At 50.4% G+C, this 16,055-nt stretch overlaps 4 protein-coding genes across 4 annotated transcripts; 3 read left to right on the forward strand and 1 right to left on the reverse strand.

Moving 5' to 3' along the window:
* Nucleotides 1–433: 433 nt before the first annotated feature.
* On the forward strand, nt 434–2,114 carry ASPSYDRAFT_142901 (beclin 1; the record flags this gene model as incomplete). Its single annotated transcript, XM_040841282.1, has 2 exons — nt 434–518; nt 595–2,114. 2 exons carry the CDS (start codon nt 434–436, stop codon nt 2,112–2,114), a joined length of 1,605 nt encoding a protein of 534 aa, XP_040706913.1.
* Nucleotides 2,115–7,098: 4,984 nt separating this feature from the next.
* On the forward strand, nt 7,099–8,218 carry ASPSYDRAFT_145479 (Clr5 domain-containing protein; the record flags this gene model as incomplete). The annotated part of the gene is made up of 3 exons (XM_040841522.1): nt 7,099–7,307; nt 7,519–7,904; nt 7,971–8,218. 3 exons carry the CDS (start codon nt 7,099–7,101, stop codon nt 8,216–8,218), a joined length of 843 nt encoding a protein of 280 aa, XP_040706914.1.
* A 2,974-nt stretch (nt 8,219–11,192) lies between these two features.
* On the forward strand, nt 11,193–12,178 carry ASPSYDRAFT_55783 (uncharacterized protein; the record flags this gene model as incomplete). Its single annotated transcript, XM_040849090.1, has 2 exons — nt 11,193–11,442; nt 11,496–12,178. The coding sequence occupies 2 exons, from the start codon at nt 11,193–11,195 to the stop codon at nt 12,176–12,178; spliced, it is 933 nt and encodes a 310-aa protein (XP_040706915.1).
* Nucleotides 12,179–14,076: 1,898 nt separating this feature from the next.
* pex13 (peroxin PEX13) lies at nt 14,077–16,041 on the reverse strand. Its single transcript, XM_040846350.1, has 3 exons — nt 15,813–16,041; nt 15,200–15,736; nt 14,077–15,140 (listed from the first exon to the last, which is right to left on the reverse strand). The coding sequence occupies exons 1-3, from the start codon at nt 15,862–15,864 to the stop codon at nt 14,386–14,388; spliced, it is 1,344 nt and encodes a 447-aa protein (XP_040706916.1). The 5' UTR covers nt 15,865–16,041; the 3' UTR covers nt 14,077–14,385.
* Nucleotides 16,042–16,055: the final 14 nt, after the last annotated feature.

Genomic DNA, 16,055 nt, shown 5'->3' on the forward strand with positions numbered 1-16,055 from the left:
ACAAGACCACGGCCAGGCCAACAGGTGAGCGGGAATAAAAAACCCTAGAGTAATACTGCAGAGTCCGTTAGAGGAGAACCAGAGTTAAATTTCTTCGACGATGGCTTGAATACCTGTTTGCGACGAACTGCGGTGGCTGGAAGGATGAAGCGGAAAGATAACACCCGGGATTCTATAACAGACGAGCAAAAAGATAATTAACAAGTGGCCTCCATTTTTTAAAGCTTTCTATTTAGCGAGCCCCGTATTGAGAAAGAATCTGCATTGTTGTTGTTCTCAGGATTGAGCTGGGTTGTTGCGAAGCAAAGGCGGACACCAAAACATGATGGGGAATCGCCGCATGACGTCCCGACCTCCCGCATCAACTGCTAACTCCTTCCACAATTTCCTTCCCTGCCACCAGAATGACCACTGGTCAGCCCCCTTAGACAAAATGAACTGCCAAAAATGTCGTGCACCGTTGAAGCTGGATGGCTCTCTCGAGTCGCTTAATCCAGCTGCGTTCGACTTACTTATCGGTAGCCCTCCATCTCCGCTTTCGAGGTAACGATCCAAATTTAACTAATCTCGCTTCAATAACAACAGGCTCTACAGGTAAAACCTTACCGGATCATTCGTCTAGCTCGGCTCGCCCTTCCTACCCTCAAGAGCGCCGAGAGCTCTACGATCGAGTTTCCAAAAATGCACCCCCGCCGGTATATCGGAGGTCGATCCCCGCACCGCGACACGTCGGGGGCAATTTGACCACGCCTCCAAGGCTAGGACGAGGAGATAGTGGCAATATGTCGTTTGTTATGCTTACGGATTCCCAATTCGGTCCACCACATGCTGTCTCTGGTGTGAACGGGGATAGCGCGTCAAAGCGCGCATCCATCATACAGAACGACGACCCTGGCGCCGATAATGGGACTTTTGCAGATCAGGTCGAGCGCACAAACCGCCTTTTTGAGATTATTTCGTCACGCTCTGATATTGACCATCCGATTTGTACCGAATGCACGGAGATGTTAGTGGAAGGCCTCCAGCAACGACTTGTGGAGACGACGAAAGAACGGGACGCATACATCACATTTTTAAGAAACTTGAACTCGTCTGTGCCGACCCAGGAAGAGATTGACGCAGCTGAAAAATCCCTCAAGGACACGCTGGAGGCCGAGGAGGCGGCGTTTGCGGAACTTGTTGCCTTGGAGGAAGAGAAGGTCGCCTTAGATGAAGAGATTGCCCAGCTGGAAGAAGAATCACGCGAATTAGATTTCGAAGAGGAAAAGTTCTGGCGCGATCGAAATGCGTTTTCCTTAGTCCTTGCTGGTTTCCAGAATGAGCGGGATGCGTTGAATATGAAGTATGACCACGACTCTCGGCAGCTTGAAAGGCTACAGCGAACCAACGTTTACAATGATGCTTTTTGCATTGGTCATGACGGATATTTTGGGACCATCAATAGCCTTCGTCTCGGCCGGCTGGCAAACCCATCTGTTGAATGGCCGGAAATCAATGCTGCCTGGGGCCAGACAGCACTACTGCTGGCTACTATAGCGGAGAAACTAAACTTCCAATTTGAAGGGTACCGGCTAAAGCCAATGGGGTCGATGTCCAGAATTGACAAGATCGAGTATCCGCGACCGTCACCAGCACAATCGACAGTCGATGGTGGCAATGCAAACCTATCAACAGTACCGAAAATCACCACCTTAGACTTGTTCTCCTCAGGCGACCTGCCGCTTCATATCCCCTGGCTTCACCGTCGATTTGATGCAGGTATGGTGGCCTTTCTGGATTGTCTACGCCAGCTTGGGGAATTTGTGGAAAATACACCAACACCCGTACGCTCCAATCGCCGGGACCAGGCGGGGCCCGTCGTACCAGGACTGAAATTGCCATATACCATCAAACGGGACAAGATTGGGGACGCCAGTATCAAGCTGGGATTTAATCAGAACGACGAGACTTGGACGCGTGCCTGCAAGTATACCTTAACATGTTGCAAATTCCTGTTGGCGCATGCTAGCAACATTGCTAGCGCGGGCTCGACTAACTCAGCCGCTGTCGCAGCTGCAGCTGTTGCTGCGGGGGAGCAAGCTCGACTTGCGGCAGCCAGTCCAACCAAGAAATAGAGAGAGCTGCGGACATGTAGCTTCTTATCGCAAATGCCATCTCACCGACTCTGAGGCCACATCACTCCTCCCGATTTTGGCATTCGGCATGATGATTAGCCGTTTTCGGGTACCTTGAATTCTGGGCCATTGGACAGCTGCATACGGATTGTGCCCCTGGTTCCTCAGCGAACAAAGTACTTGTTTTTAGCTCACAGGTCCATCGTCTTTTGGGCCGAGTTTCGCCGCCCAGGCTCACAAGTACCGTACGAATCGCGCTTGCATATTCTTTGCCCGGCGTTCAAACTGAATTAGCATAGGATTGCTACGTAATAGGGTTCCTTGCTCGCGACACTGCGTAATCAACAGCGCACCCCACGAGGCGATGGTCCACCGATGACGATGTATTTCTTTCGGTTTGTCTTTCTCCGGCTCCCCGTGAGGGCGCCTTTAATATTCGAGCATCTTGCTTTTAACGGAGAATGATATGGGCTGGGAAGGATGATCGAGCTTGGTGGCTAAAGTTTCAAATAACAAGAGCTAGCGGCGAACACAACAGATCGGAGTCCCGCCTTATGGCTCTCCTTATAGGCTCATCGACCTGGTTGGTCTGGGTAACCGAAGGACAACAACCGCCGGCGGGAGATCATCATTTAGACTGTCTCAGACAGAAGTTGGAACAATTCAAGTTCAGCAGCAGTCAAGACACCAGTAAGCAAGATGCAGTGGATTCCATATGCCAGGCTGCTTCAACCACTTTTCCTCGCAATGCTCCGAAACCTGCGGATGCACCTCACTTCGTAATGGCTCGCTCCTATCATCCCACGCCCGCGGTCGGCTGTCTCATTAGTCGGTGGCTAGCGACACGCTGCGCGCTGCGTGCTGGCCATCGTTCCGCACTCTTGGGGTCCCGGAAAAAGAAATCAAAAGGGGCAGAGGAAGGATGGCGTTACCCACAGCTAAACAAACAAAAAAAACAACAAAGAGTCAGATAATGCAGCCACAATTCTTCGGATAGTCTGCGGAACGGATCCATGCCCTCGGGTCTCCCGTTGCGCGAGTCAACGACTCAACATGCAACCAAGATCTGAAATTCCGGATCCTTTTTTGTTACCATGTTGATCCTACACGTCAACCAAGAATGTTTCGGGCCGCTCCCGGCCACACGAGGCACCTGAGTCAATTCGTCTCTCCTCAATGAAGCCAACGATCCTTGTGACTACGTCCCACCCCATTTCGTCTCACGATTTTCGTATTGTTCGTGACTGAGGCATGCGCCAGAGCCGACATTCCATCACAAACCACATTCCGGAATGGAGTGGCATCGGTCAGCCCCCCGAGGTGCCATTTCCAGTGATTGAGGGCGAAACTTGAAAGATTACGGAGTACTCTGAGCCATACAGTAATCACAGATACCTATTATCTTGGCTTGGAATTCTTTCTCTGGCTGCGGTACTTTTGACGCAGGTATTCCAGCGAGCGCCTTGAGGCCTCGGTATCTCGACACGCAATACTATTATACTCAAGTTTTGCGATTATCCTTACAACCTCGTTAAAATCCGAATGTCGTAGCATATCAATAGAGTCATGGTCGAAACGGATGGTACTGACACGTCAGCCACGAGAGCGCTTACCCGGGAATGTGGCAGCAGGAAAACCGACGCCGCCAGGGCGACCCATTCTTGCGACCTTCTTACAAGTCACCAACCTACCATCCCCATTTTCTAGAATCAGCATAATTTGGAATCATGTACCCGTAAGGACAATTGATGACAATTTCTCTGCGTCTTGTCACCTCCCGATTCACTCAAGGGTCTCACTTTCCAGGGCTGAGACTTGGCGAAAGTTTAGATATATAACTAACGCCATCCCTTGCGCCTCATCCAGATATTCTTCGATGTCTCATCCATTCAATTTGCGCTTTAATGGTCAACCGATGAGAGGAATACCCCACAGGGCCAGTCTGCATCTCCGGCTCAGCCCAAAGTCATGAAGCCACCGCTTTAGGGCACGTTTCTGTCGTTTGGCGCAGCGGAGTCGCAATTTCCATATTCCATCATGGAGACATGGGCTCCATACGCCCGGAGCGCATGCTGTGGGACTCGAGTCCGGGGGAACCGAGTCTGGACGCGTCCCTCAAACTGACCGCTCGACGAGAGTGAATGGCGAAGAGCAGAGAAGGGTCCTTCTTTTGGACCGATATAGGTCTTTCTCTTTATGGACTACAGAGGTCCCACCACTGACTTTCCCGCCCTGACAACCTGAGGCACTGCAGCTTTACATCCTACATTCTGTGCAGTCCAAGATCACTGGCCTGCCTTACGGACTTGACATGCCTCTTCTCTTCCCCAACAGATCACATATCTGTCAGAAACCGGTCAGTAGTATCCCGCAACGCGGGTCGACTGCTGGAAGCAAGCCGGTTGGTTTGGTTCCGCATTATTGGGTATGTGCTGCCCAAGGCTATCTCTCTTGATATTCAATGTGTTTATTTCACAAGGATTCTCAAAATGATTCATCGATGGGTTTACAAAAGCTAAAAACAAGTCGTGCCCTGATTCACATCCATTGCATCGCAAATTTAATTAATCAACCCGACTCCTTTTGGCAATGAGGCATGCAGGAGTGCATCTGTTCCTAGTAGTTTTTTAGTAGTTTAGTACCTTGGGCCGGATGCAAAAAAAAGTCACTCCAGAGTTGTCAAGGGCTGGCATTGGCTGGATTGGCGCTGGGGAAAAGGCGGGCGACGTGGCGGGATGGATGGGGCTTTTTTTTTTTTTTTATTATTAAATAATTTTTTATTTTTATTTTTTTTTTTAAAAAAAAGTGAAAACTGGAACCCCTTGTGATGCTCCTTAATGGAGACTTGTCCTGGAAGGTGGGATTTATATTGCAGCTGATAACGTCCGGACAGGGCAGGGCTCGTCGCAGTAGCAGAGACGCTGGTAATCTTGCTAAATGTTGCTACAGAACACCGTCTTTACGGGCCGAAGTTCCCTATCTCCAGCACGGAGCTTCCTGGGGAGTTAATCTGAGGTCAATAATAATAAGAGGCAAACCGGTATTATTATCCCGTCGTTAGTTCGTACTTAATATATTGTAAAATAAAATAAAAAGGAAAAGGAAAGATGCACCAGAAAAACAATCGGGTTGGCGCCACTGGTAGAGCTCAGGCCCCCTGGTAACTTTTGTCAACCCCCCAACTCACCGATCAATAATCAGTCATTAATATTATGTTGGCCTCCTCGCCGTTGAGATCGTGATGGAACTTGGAGAGCGACAGCTCAGCCGACAGAAGATGGCCATCAAAAGCACCAAAGCAAATGAGATTGCGGAGCTTTGAGGCAGTACGTAGTGGGGTCCGCAAGGCCCGCGGGTGCTCCGGGACCAGATTAGACCCGACCAGATTGACACTGACACTGACAGGCATGATGAGGAGCCGCAGGAACAACAACGGTGGTGCCGACTGGCCCTCCAATGCGCCTCGGATTATTAAACCAACCAGCTCATCGAGGGTGAAATGCGATACACAGACAGGGCGCGGCGGGAGGTCGTCAACTGAACTGCTGGCTACTGCTGTGCGTCCCCGAAAAAAGTACCGGCTTCAGATGTGTACACCCTTTGGTACATAGTAGGTACTTCGTGCAGATGCTTGCTTCCCTCCTTCCGGGCAGGAATACTGTACGCGGTCCGCACATCGAGTCATCGAGTCGAACCACCAGGCAGGTGAGATCTCATCGTCCGATCCCTGTCAATATCAAGAATGCTGTCAGGCCAGAGGCAAAAAAGAAACGAAAAGCTAAATTCCAAAATTGGAAAATTGAAAGGGGAAAAGTTAAAATAAAATTGGAATAGAAAAAAGAAACGAGCTCTCAAGGGAATCTCCGCCGTCTTGACCGGGCGAGCGAGGAGCGAGATCGTTGAGAGCGCTACTAAGCTTGGGATGGTAGGAGTTGTCAAGTTGCACCTGCAGAAATGGCGCACGCTGGGGCTCCTGCACGGTTGGTCGGAGATCATAATATACCTTATTCGTAATTTATGATTTGGAAGAGTTGCGCTCGACGAGGTTCAGATTCCCTGCTGGGCGCGGTCGAATCCTTCATTATTGTGCTGTTTGCATCGTGTTGGAAGCTTTGCTTTTTGCGGGTGTCGCGCAGCGCAGGGACCCAAGGGAGACAACCAGGATGGACGACGAGAAGTACGAAGCCTGGGGACAAAAGTACACACAGACCTCTTGCAGGCGGGGCCTGATTGGTCGGGGAAGCACCCATGAAGCTATCCAGCAGCAAGTCGCTCCAAAAGGCAGCGCACTAGTCGAGCTAAGTCAGAGACTCAGGCAGACTGTCGCCATTCCTCATCCACCATCTCCACACTCACGACTCGTACTTTCTCTAGCGCCCGTCGCTGACTTGTTTCCGGCGGCGAAAAGCGAACCGCCGGTTGCCTGTAGAAGTACGACGAATTGTCGTGTGTGTTTGACTGTCGAATTCCAACTGTCGACCGCTGTCAGTGGGATGTTTCAGCAGAGAATGTGGAAGAAGCAGAAGCAGAAGCAAAATTGAAAAGGGGAAAAAGAAAATAGCGAGGGCATGCATAACTCGGGTGCTATTATTGACGGCAGGATCTCTGGTGTTATTCTTCGATATTCTGCTCGCTATTCTCGAAGTGTACTCGCTCTACAATATTAATATTAATAACACTGTCACTGCCGACGACATCATCGCCAACTGCTGCTGCTGCTGCTGCTGCTCTTCGTCGTCGTCTGCTCTGCTGCTCTGACCACCTCAACCACGCCGTCTCTCTCACTCTCTGACTACATAATAAGTTTCTGTCGCTGCTGCCTCCCCCACCTTATTCCTCATTTTAGTTCACTTCATTCCCCCATTCGTCCTTCATCCACGCCTCTACGTCAAGGCTCATATACACTCGCTGCTGCCGTCACTGTCTCTCCCTCGTGAGATCTAATCCAGACTATGAGTGACGGTCTACGCTCCGCGAGCCGCTCATGATGGAAGGTTCCATCCCTTCGTCCAGTCTCTCTACTCCCACTCCTACTTCTTCTTCCTCGCCAGCCGCTCCCTCACTATTCCGTCCGCGCAGATCGGAGGATTGGAACAAGTTCCGTCCCATCATCGAGCAACTCTATCGCGATGATCAGCTGAAACTCAAAGATGTCAAGAGAATCATGGAGCGCAATCACAGCTTCGTTGCATCGTCTGTTCGCCCGTTTCTTTTGTTGTCGTTGTGTTCTTGTTTGCCTCACTGCCCCTCCCCCGGGTTTACTGTCCCCAACCCATATGTTGGCTTTCCCATACCAAACTATACTCGTAATTGCTGGCTTCCTCTTCTCGTGTTTCATAATCACTTGCATTCTTTCCCCCCATTATCCAATAATTAGGGTTGTAATTATCCTAACACTTTTCAGAGAAAAACAATATAAAGACCGCCTAGCGGCCTGGAACATCCGAAAGAATATCAAAGCCAAGGAAGTCAATATCATGATTCGCAAGCAGCAGAAGAGGGCTGCGAGGGGCAAGCAAACTGTCTTCAGAGTGGCTGGCCAGAAAGTCGACACCAAACGCATTGCTCGTTTCGTGCGAAGATACGGGACGAACTGGGACAACAACGAGCCCCGTCCTGTCGAACCTCATCGAGACAGTCCCGACCCATGTATGTCCTTACGGCCTGTTTCGCCTGGTGTGGCTGTTAACTATGGAACAGCAACTCCTTCGGATATGAGTTACTATACTCCAGAGCCCGACGAACGAGCGACGACGCTGTCTCCTCATCCAGACAATCATGTGCATCCCTGTAAGACTCCTTCCCTCAAGCGTCCCAGTGACGCAAGAGTCGTCATTAATCAAGAGAATCATTCAGTTGATAGTTTAGATTCTATTCCCGATTCTGAACTTGACGAAACCAAATCCCTTCCGATCACTCTTAGTCCGACCGCTTCAACAAACGATACCCCCAGGCCCATCGAAACGATGTCTCCAATATCCGACGATCCATGGGCAGCTCTTGCTAACTTTCAAACTAAGCTTCTGGAGCTCGGGGAAAGGCTCGATAACTCGACGGCCGGGCTCTATCCGGCTGATGAACCCGGCCAACAGCAGCAACATTGACTATGGGACTGTTGAACAGTCCAGAATACTGCAAGAAGATATGAATTATTGTCTACCTCGATGGTACAACCAGATTGGAAATCATCTACTATTCTTTTCTTCCCTTTTATGTTTGCTTCTAGGCCAAAGTCCTGTTGCGACCCATTGGTCTGCTATTGCTCTGTAACGTTATCATTTATTCGTGAAGGGTCAGTACTCGACATCTCATGACTTATACCTCAGCTTCTTGCCCTTCTTACCTTTCCAGGATATGTTGATTATAGAGCATGTATGGGCTTTTGAATGTATTTGGAAGACTGCTTGATTGTAGGTTCTGGAAGCAGAAGGACAAAAAAGATGATGAGATGAAACGAAGCTGAGGTCAAATTATTTACCTCTTTACGGTGTACTACTTGCTTCATTTGGATGATACCCTTTTATCTAATGGTCTTCACTATAGTATATCCATCCCTCCACCATCCGCACAAAGCCAAAACCAACCCACGATCCAAGAGCTGTTATCCGACCCAGATCGCATGGCGGTAAACTACCTTACGCTATCACGCACTTGAAATCTTTCTCCGTAAAGTGCGTCGCCAGGCACTCCTGCGTTGGGCACTGATTTGGCGGACTCCAATCGGCCTAGGGTCTAGGTCTTTTGATCGACCTCCAGCCGAAGATTGACGCCCCTTGGTGACTAGGAGTGGGAGGAAGGATCGACAAACCGCGACAGGCCGAATGTCTTTACACAAGCCTCCACTGGACGGCGACCGAATTCTGGTGCGGATTACAGCACATCCACAACTCGCTAGCGACATCCCGCGATGCGAGCTGCAAGAAGAGATTGACGTCCAAGATCTGGAAGCCACAACCTTGTTGCGATTTCCAATGGGCATCAAACCGGTCAGCCAAGACCCACCATGGCTTGTCTTCTGATTGACAGGTGACAACCGCTATCAACGTATCGTTGGCCCCGTGTGGAAATATACTTTCGAGTCTCCGACCGCAACACCAAATCAGGCAACAGGGCAGCCTATCAGATCGGATCTGTACTCAAGTAAGGTTGAGGCACAGATCAACAAACTGGCTGATCAGCCCAATCTCCCCTTGAAAACCAGCCCGAGGATGCAAACAAACATAAGCTGTCGTCCCTGATGGGTTCCAGAAGCAGCACTAAGAATCCAAGGAACAACCAACAAAATAGTAACAAAAAGGGCACGCCACCAAACAGGAAATACACTTCAGCACGAAGACTTAGCCTGTGTTACAAGGCGGACCTGCAGCGAACACAAGAAATCCGGTGTTAGCGATCCCGGAATCCAATGCGAGTTGCGACATCCTGCGCCTCCTTTCCGTCTGGTCGGACAGAGCTGCATGGAAGGCATACTCGTGTCACTTTTATTGGCGATCCAAGGCGCACACAACACCAAGCCACCACAAGAGCAAGCACGCGGGGAACCTCGACCTACCTTCCCTAATTCGAAGTGCGAGGAAGAGAGGTGGAATCCAGCAGACCAGTCCATCGCGTCCCACTGATCAAAACTGATTCAGGGACGGAGATCGGAAAAAGAAGCCGTCAAACCTTGTCAGGATAGCGTAACTTTCCACCTGGTAAGCGAAGGAAGCTGATTGAGGTTGAACTCAATAATGTCTTAGATCCCGGGCGGGAACTCACGATCTCCAAAGCAATGCTTCTACCACTCCATTCAATTGCCACCTCGGCTTTCGTAGCAGTCGGTTGTATCTTGATTGAACTTCGATCGCCTCCAACTGGGTTTTCTGTTGTTCTTATTTACCGAGAGATCGGACAAGGGAAATCAAGCCGGCAAACACCCAGGGGCCTTCCCCATACCCCTCCAAAGCACTTCAGAAGATACCACCTTGTGTTTCCCCTTTTTCCCAGGCAGCATTATTAGTTCAACAGATGTATAACTGGCTTGTGGCCGTGTGTGACTACAGCTTTGCTTGGTTGCACCCCCGCGGTTGTATTGTGAATGTGAACACGAATGTGAAGACGGATGATGACCAAGGCTGTAATAACTGAACTCAGTTGTTCATCGAGCAGTGCGAGTCACCTCATCCAAGAATCTAAGCCCGGCAGGGGCTGTGAGTTGAGACGCAGGATGGTGGCGCAAACAACCACATCTCTTGATTATACAGAGTGGATGGCCGATGAGTCGATGGTACGAGAGACCCGGGAGAGGAGCAATAACAATAATGTAGACACACAATGGTGTTGTGCTGAATAATGGCATTGACTTGGGGGCCCGCAGTCTCCGCGAAGAAAACAACAACACAGAACACCCTTCCCTCCACCATCCAAGCCGAAGATTTGGGGTTATTTACAGTCACGCTCCAGGGCTAACAATGCGAGTTAATTTTCAGGACATGGACTGATCCAGCTGACTGGCAGGCAGGATTGAAGAAGAACAAGGCGTTGTTTCAACATGGTTGAAGCTGAGCCTCGACTCTCGAGCCGTTATCTCAGGGTCTATTATTAGGGGGTGAACGGCCCAACTCACAAGAATTCTCCATCCAGTTCCACTTCGCATTGCTGTCAACAATTCAATCACACTCCACTAAATCCACTTTGCATCAAACAACGGCCGCGCTGATTCGAAATGAAGCCAGAGCCTCGAAAGGACCCAGTTGACTTGCAAGAGCTGAATGATGGACCTGAAAAGCCTCTGTTTTTGGTAAAGTGAAGCAACGCTCAGTGGTCCGTAGCTTGGTCCTAAAACCCTGCAATATGGCTTAGTCCATGGTCTAGTGGTTTTAGCGACCCGACTGCCATGGTAATCGCCCCCAATTTGTCTGTCGAAAATTCTCTGGGCCAGCCACAGGCGTTAAGCTGATGCTGCAGGAAATTGGACTCGCAGTCACGATTCCTTCTTCACTCTCACTCATAATCCGATCTGCAGCCTCCTGTAGTCCTGTGAGTTCCCACTTGTGTTGACTGTTGGCTTCACTTGGAACCTCACTCACCTTGACGAAGATGCGTTGGAATCTCGTCCAGGTGATTCCTTTGGCCTTCCTACCTCTAGTGGAGGCCGCAGGAACAGTACAGGATCTGTGGGTATCACCACAATACCCGGATTACACCACCACCTACACGGCAGGGACCACAATCAAAGTCAGTTGGGATCCCGATCTCGTCACACAGTTTGCCTTCTTCTGCGAAGATTGCGATGTCTCAAATGTAGATCTATGGCTCACGGGGACAAGTTATACTCGTAAGCTCGAAGGTATGTCTTTTCTGTCCATCTAATAAAGTGAACCAAATCTAATATTCTCCAAGCTGGCGTGGATGTCAACAAGACAACGAGCTACGAATGGGCCATCAACCTCGACGACAGCGACATTGAAGCCTCAACAGAATGGACATTCCGCTTCCTTCCCGCTGATGCCTCCTGGGGTACCAACGACCAGGAAATCTCCTCTGCTAAATTCAACCTCGACCCTAGACCTTCTACCTCATCGTCTGCAACACCTTCACCAACGCCCGACCCAACGTCAACAACCTCAGCCTCCAGTACGCCTGCGGCTACAGAAACAAACTCTGACGACGCTGACCCAGATGAGGGCAACAGTAGCACTCTCTCAACGGGTGCGAAAGCCGGAGTCGGCGTCGGTGTTGGCGCAGGCGGTCTTATTATCATCGCGCTCGCCTTCCTTCTCTGGAAACATATGAGAGCTCTAAAGGCCAGCAAAGCTGCCGGGCCTGGGACTGTTGGTGGCTATAGCAATATCAACCACTATCCGCCTCCAAGCGATGGATATAGCCAAGGCAACCACATCCCTCAAGGCCAAGAGGGTTATTTTGCTCCGCCAATGACCAAGACCGCGCCTCTGGCATCGTCTGTTACAACTGGATCTGTTGCGTTGACCGAGTTGCCTGGAAGTGAGAATGCTCGAGAAATGGACGCCGGCGCAGACGCGCAGCGCCCGCCCGTTGAAATGGACGCGAGCGCGCGCCGTTAGTTGAATCTGCTAGTCAGCCACTCAACCAAGCCAAAGCAAACCAACTCAGAAAAACTGCACCGGAAATGGTGGACGACGATGCGATGAGGCCCTCATATCGCCGTAGCAAACCTCGAGACTGAACCCAATCATCCGGACTGAACTAAACCACCTTATGCGACATATGCACGATCTGTATGCCACTTTCTTTTCCGCCTTGCTTTATTTACTACTTATACGGAGACGCCTAGTTTCGTTTCTGTTCTTTTACTTCGTTGTTACCTTTTGATATCCGGGCAATCTGCATTCCATATATAGTACTTTATACATCGCATACTAATTTTCTATATATCTCGTTACCTAAATATTTAAAAAATTGAAAAGAGTTTCATCTTCAAGCAAATTCTAGCTTCACCCAAGGAAGAGAAAATCTTCAGCATACCCAACGCCTCCACCGTGCCATCCCGCCCGATATCCCACGAGTCACCAGGCTCAACACCACGAAGCAGAAGAGACGGCGGCCACTAATCCCTTCTCACCCGCTGAGGCGTGAGGCCACGCCGCCAGATACTAACTATCAAGCTAAGGAAACAAAGCCCAATAAGCATTCCTCATTCCTGGGAGATCTTCAGTCTGCCCCCAGAACTGTCTCGAACTCAACATCGCAATTATTTGAAACAACCTTGTTGAAGTTTGAACTGCACGAGCAGTGCGAGACTGCGAGTGCGAGTGCCCAAAGAGGACTCCATATTTTGGCCCCCACGACAACTGACTCAAGTGTCTACTTACGAGTCAACGCATATCCTGCACTAATTGGCTCAACCTCAGCGAAGTCAAATGAACGACACCCCGCCCAAAGGCCCAAAGGTAATCATCCTCGCAAGCTGGCCAATCTGTGGCTTTTTTAAGGTGGGTGATCGGCTTTAGCTTCTCAGGTCGGAATTGAAATGTCGATGAATTGATGTAGTAACTTGTCTGTCGTTCATTCGCCCTCTCAAGCTGAGTAGTCGAGGTCACGGGAGTGGCTTTGTGAGTCGCGAACTTTACAGGTAATTTATTGTGACCAGCCGGGTGGCTTGTTTCTTCCCTAAATGCGGGAACGCGAAGTGCGCGGATTAGTTAAGAAGCTTATACGAACGCGGACACCTCATCCGACATGACAGGCTTGGCAGGTTTCCCGAGCCGAGCCGCGGCTCTACTGAGAGGACCAGTATACGGATAGTGATATACTTACAGTTGCTCCCAGGGGAGAAAGGAGAAGGCGGTTCCATATTTATCGACCATACCCGTACGTGGACTGCATGAAAATACCCAATTATGGACATTATTGTCTATCAAAATTCCCACACCCGAGTGATCAACTACTAATTGATTATCCGGGATACCTGGACAAAACTTAGGGCAAACCCAGTTATAACGCGCGCACTGCGCAGGGGCTTCAGATTTATCGCGTCAATCAGTGGGTAACCAAATACCAACTGGGGTATGGATGGGTGCAATTGGAGTCGCGGCTGCCAGTCCCAGTGTCAGGAGGATTAAGCTCGCATTGAACGAGCGCAATGAGCCGCTGGATTGCTGAGTGCTGACAGCTGACTTGCATTATTGCGAGTAAGAGACGTGAATCGGGACTCGGGACGGTAGCCGAAGTATTCCCGGCTCCCCGTATTCCTGGAGTCTGGAGTAAATTATGGAGCAGAGGTATCCGAGTCCCGGCCCGTCGAAACTATCTCGGGGAGGAATAATGGGCGGATGTCAGTAGTTGAGGAATCTAGACTTCTTGTTTAGTCAGTGTATCATATTTCTGCGTACGTCATAGTCAGAGATGGACGTCTACTTCAGCCTCAGAAGCTAGGAGAGACATTGGCTTGAGACCATGATACTACGGTTACGGCTACGTGCACTTAAAAGTGTGCTTGGAAGGAGTAGACTTAAAATCTCCGATCTGCTTTTGGATATAATGATGTCTAGCATTGGATATCATATTGTCATGGACAAGGTAAAAGAAGATGAAAAATAAGAAATATTCTGTACACGCCGCTGAAACAAAGAATAAAGAAAACAAGTTCCGAAAGTCCGATTAGAAGCGACATATTTACCCAGCCCAATGCTGGGGCCATGGCAATCCCACGGCTAATGTTGTGGTGATGCTAAATCATGGGCCATGTTCGTAATAAATCCGAGTAAAACTGGATGAGAAATTTGAAAAGCGGAGATGAGAGGACAATGGTTTATGAGTAGAACGCGCTCTTTTGGAAACTCTCCGACGAGATGTCGCCCATCTTGCCCTTCAGCTGGGGTTTCTGTTCCGCCACAGGTGTTTCTGCGGTTACGTGCGCCTGCATCGTGTTGCTGCGGCTGCTAGTCTCACTGCCTGACGTGATTGCTTGCTGCTGCGGTTTGCGCTGGATCGTCTCCAGATACGGGCCCGGGAGGTAGCCGACACGGCCGTCTCGGGCACGACAGCGCCACCATTCCGACGCATTACCCATTGGGTCGGACTTGCTGAGCACGGCGACAATATCGCCCTTGTTCACCGCTAGATCGATGCCATTGGTCTCTTGTGACTCAGGGGTGTAGTCATAAAGTACCCGGCAGAAGTCGAGCTTAGCCGGGTCTAGAGCCGCCTGTGTGGGCTCGCCGTTGGGCCCGATCATCATCTTCTGGCGCTGTTCCTCTTGCGAACGCGCAAGAGACTTAATCAATTTGCCCATAAGATACGGGAGACCGAAGAGAGCAACCAGGAACATTAGGAAAGGCTTTCTTGATGGCTTAGGTGGTGCTGGCGAGCCATCTGGAAGTGATGAGCGGCCGCCCATGAATGCAGCAAAGGCTGCCGGTGTGAGAGCAGTGGCATCTGCCGGTGGCGGACGACCAGTGATCTTCGCAATCAGCGTTCTAAACCATCTTATTATTGTGAAAATTCCCAAGGCGGAGCCGAGAGTGTTGCGCAGGTTTCCGAACTGCTCAGCCACCGAAACCATGGCTATAGACAATTAGTTCCCCAAGTCAATTCTCGCGATCGGAACAAATATCGAATCTCACCGAAAAACGAGCTATGTGTCGCCATATACGTGCTTTCAAGCATCTGTGCAAATCCACCAAAGGCCCCGACAATACTCTCGATCATCTGGAAGGTAGCCTGGGTACTTTGGCCGAAAGAATTCGTCAAACTGTTGGGATCATTGGGATCACCGGGCATACCGCCGCCGTACATCCCTCCGTATCCGCCCATGCCACCATACATGCCTCCCATACCGCCCATACCTCCATAGCCACCGTAGCCACCGTACATCGAACCCATGGACCCCATCCCGCCAAGACGAGAGTATGGGGAGGAGTAACTGCTGTAACCGCCGATTCCTCCGTACGGAGACGCTCCAAATCGAGAAGCTCCGTATGGGGAATAATTTGAGGCGTTTTGGTTCGCCACGGTGCTGAGTGTGCTAGGTCGGGAGGGTAAGGAGGGGGCGGCGCTGGTTGCGCTTGTTGTGGAGGTGGCTGCGGTCGGGGTAGCAGCCGAGGATGACGATGCTGGGGCCATGGCGGAAGATGTGGTCGCGGGCGACGACGAAACAGCGCCTGAGTGAAAGTTATGAGAAGGAGTTCGCTTTTAAAAACACGTAAAGGGGGAGGAGGGTATTATTCAGTCTCTTACCAGCAGCAGCGCCGGCTCTCTCCCACGGCTTGGGTGGCGAAACAGACGCCATGGAAACACGAGCGAAAACTCAGTGCCGCATCAAGAGGTATCCAGATAGGACAAAACCAACCCCAAGGGCTTTTCAGATTCAGAGCCTCCTGAGATCGTGAGATCGGTAAAACCTGGGTCTGGGGATGAAAGCGTGGGGAGAAGAATCGGACAGATGAAGGCGACGAGGGAACGTGACAAAGCCGACCGGAG

Source organism: Aspergillus sydowii (genome assembly GCF_001890705.1).
Source record: "Aspergillus sydowii CBS 593.65 unplaced genomic scaffold ASPSYscaffold_2, whole genome shotgun sequence".
Lineage (NCBI taxonomy): Eukaryota > Fungi > Ascomycota > Eurotiomycetes > Eurotiales > Aspergillaceae > Aspergillus > Aspergillus sydowii.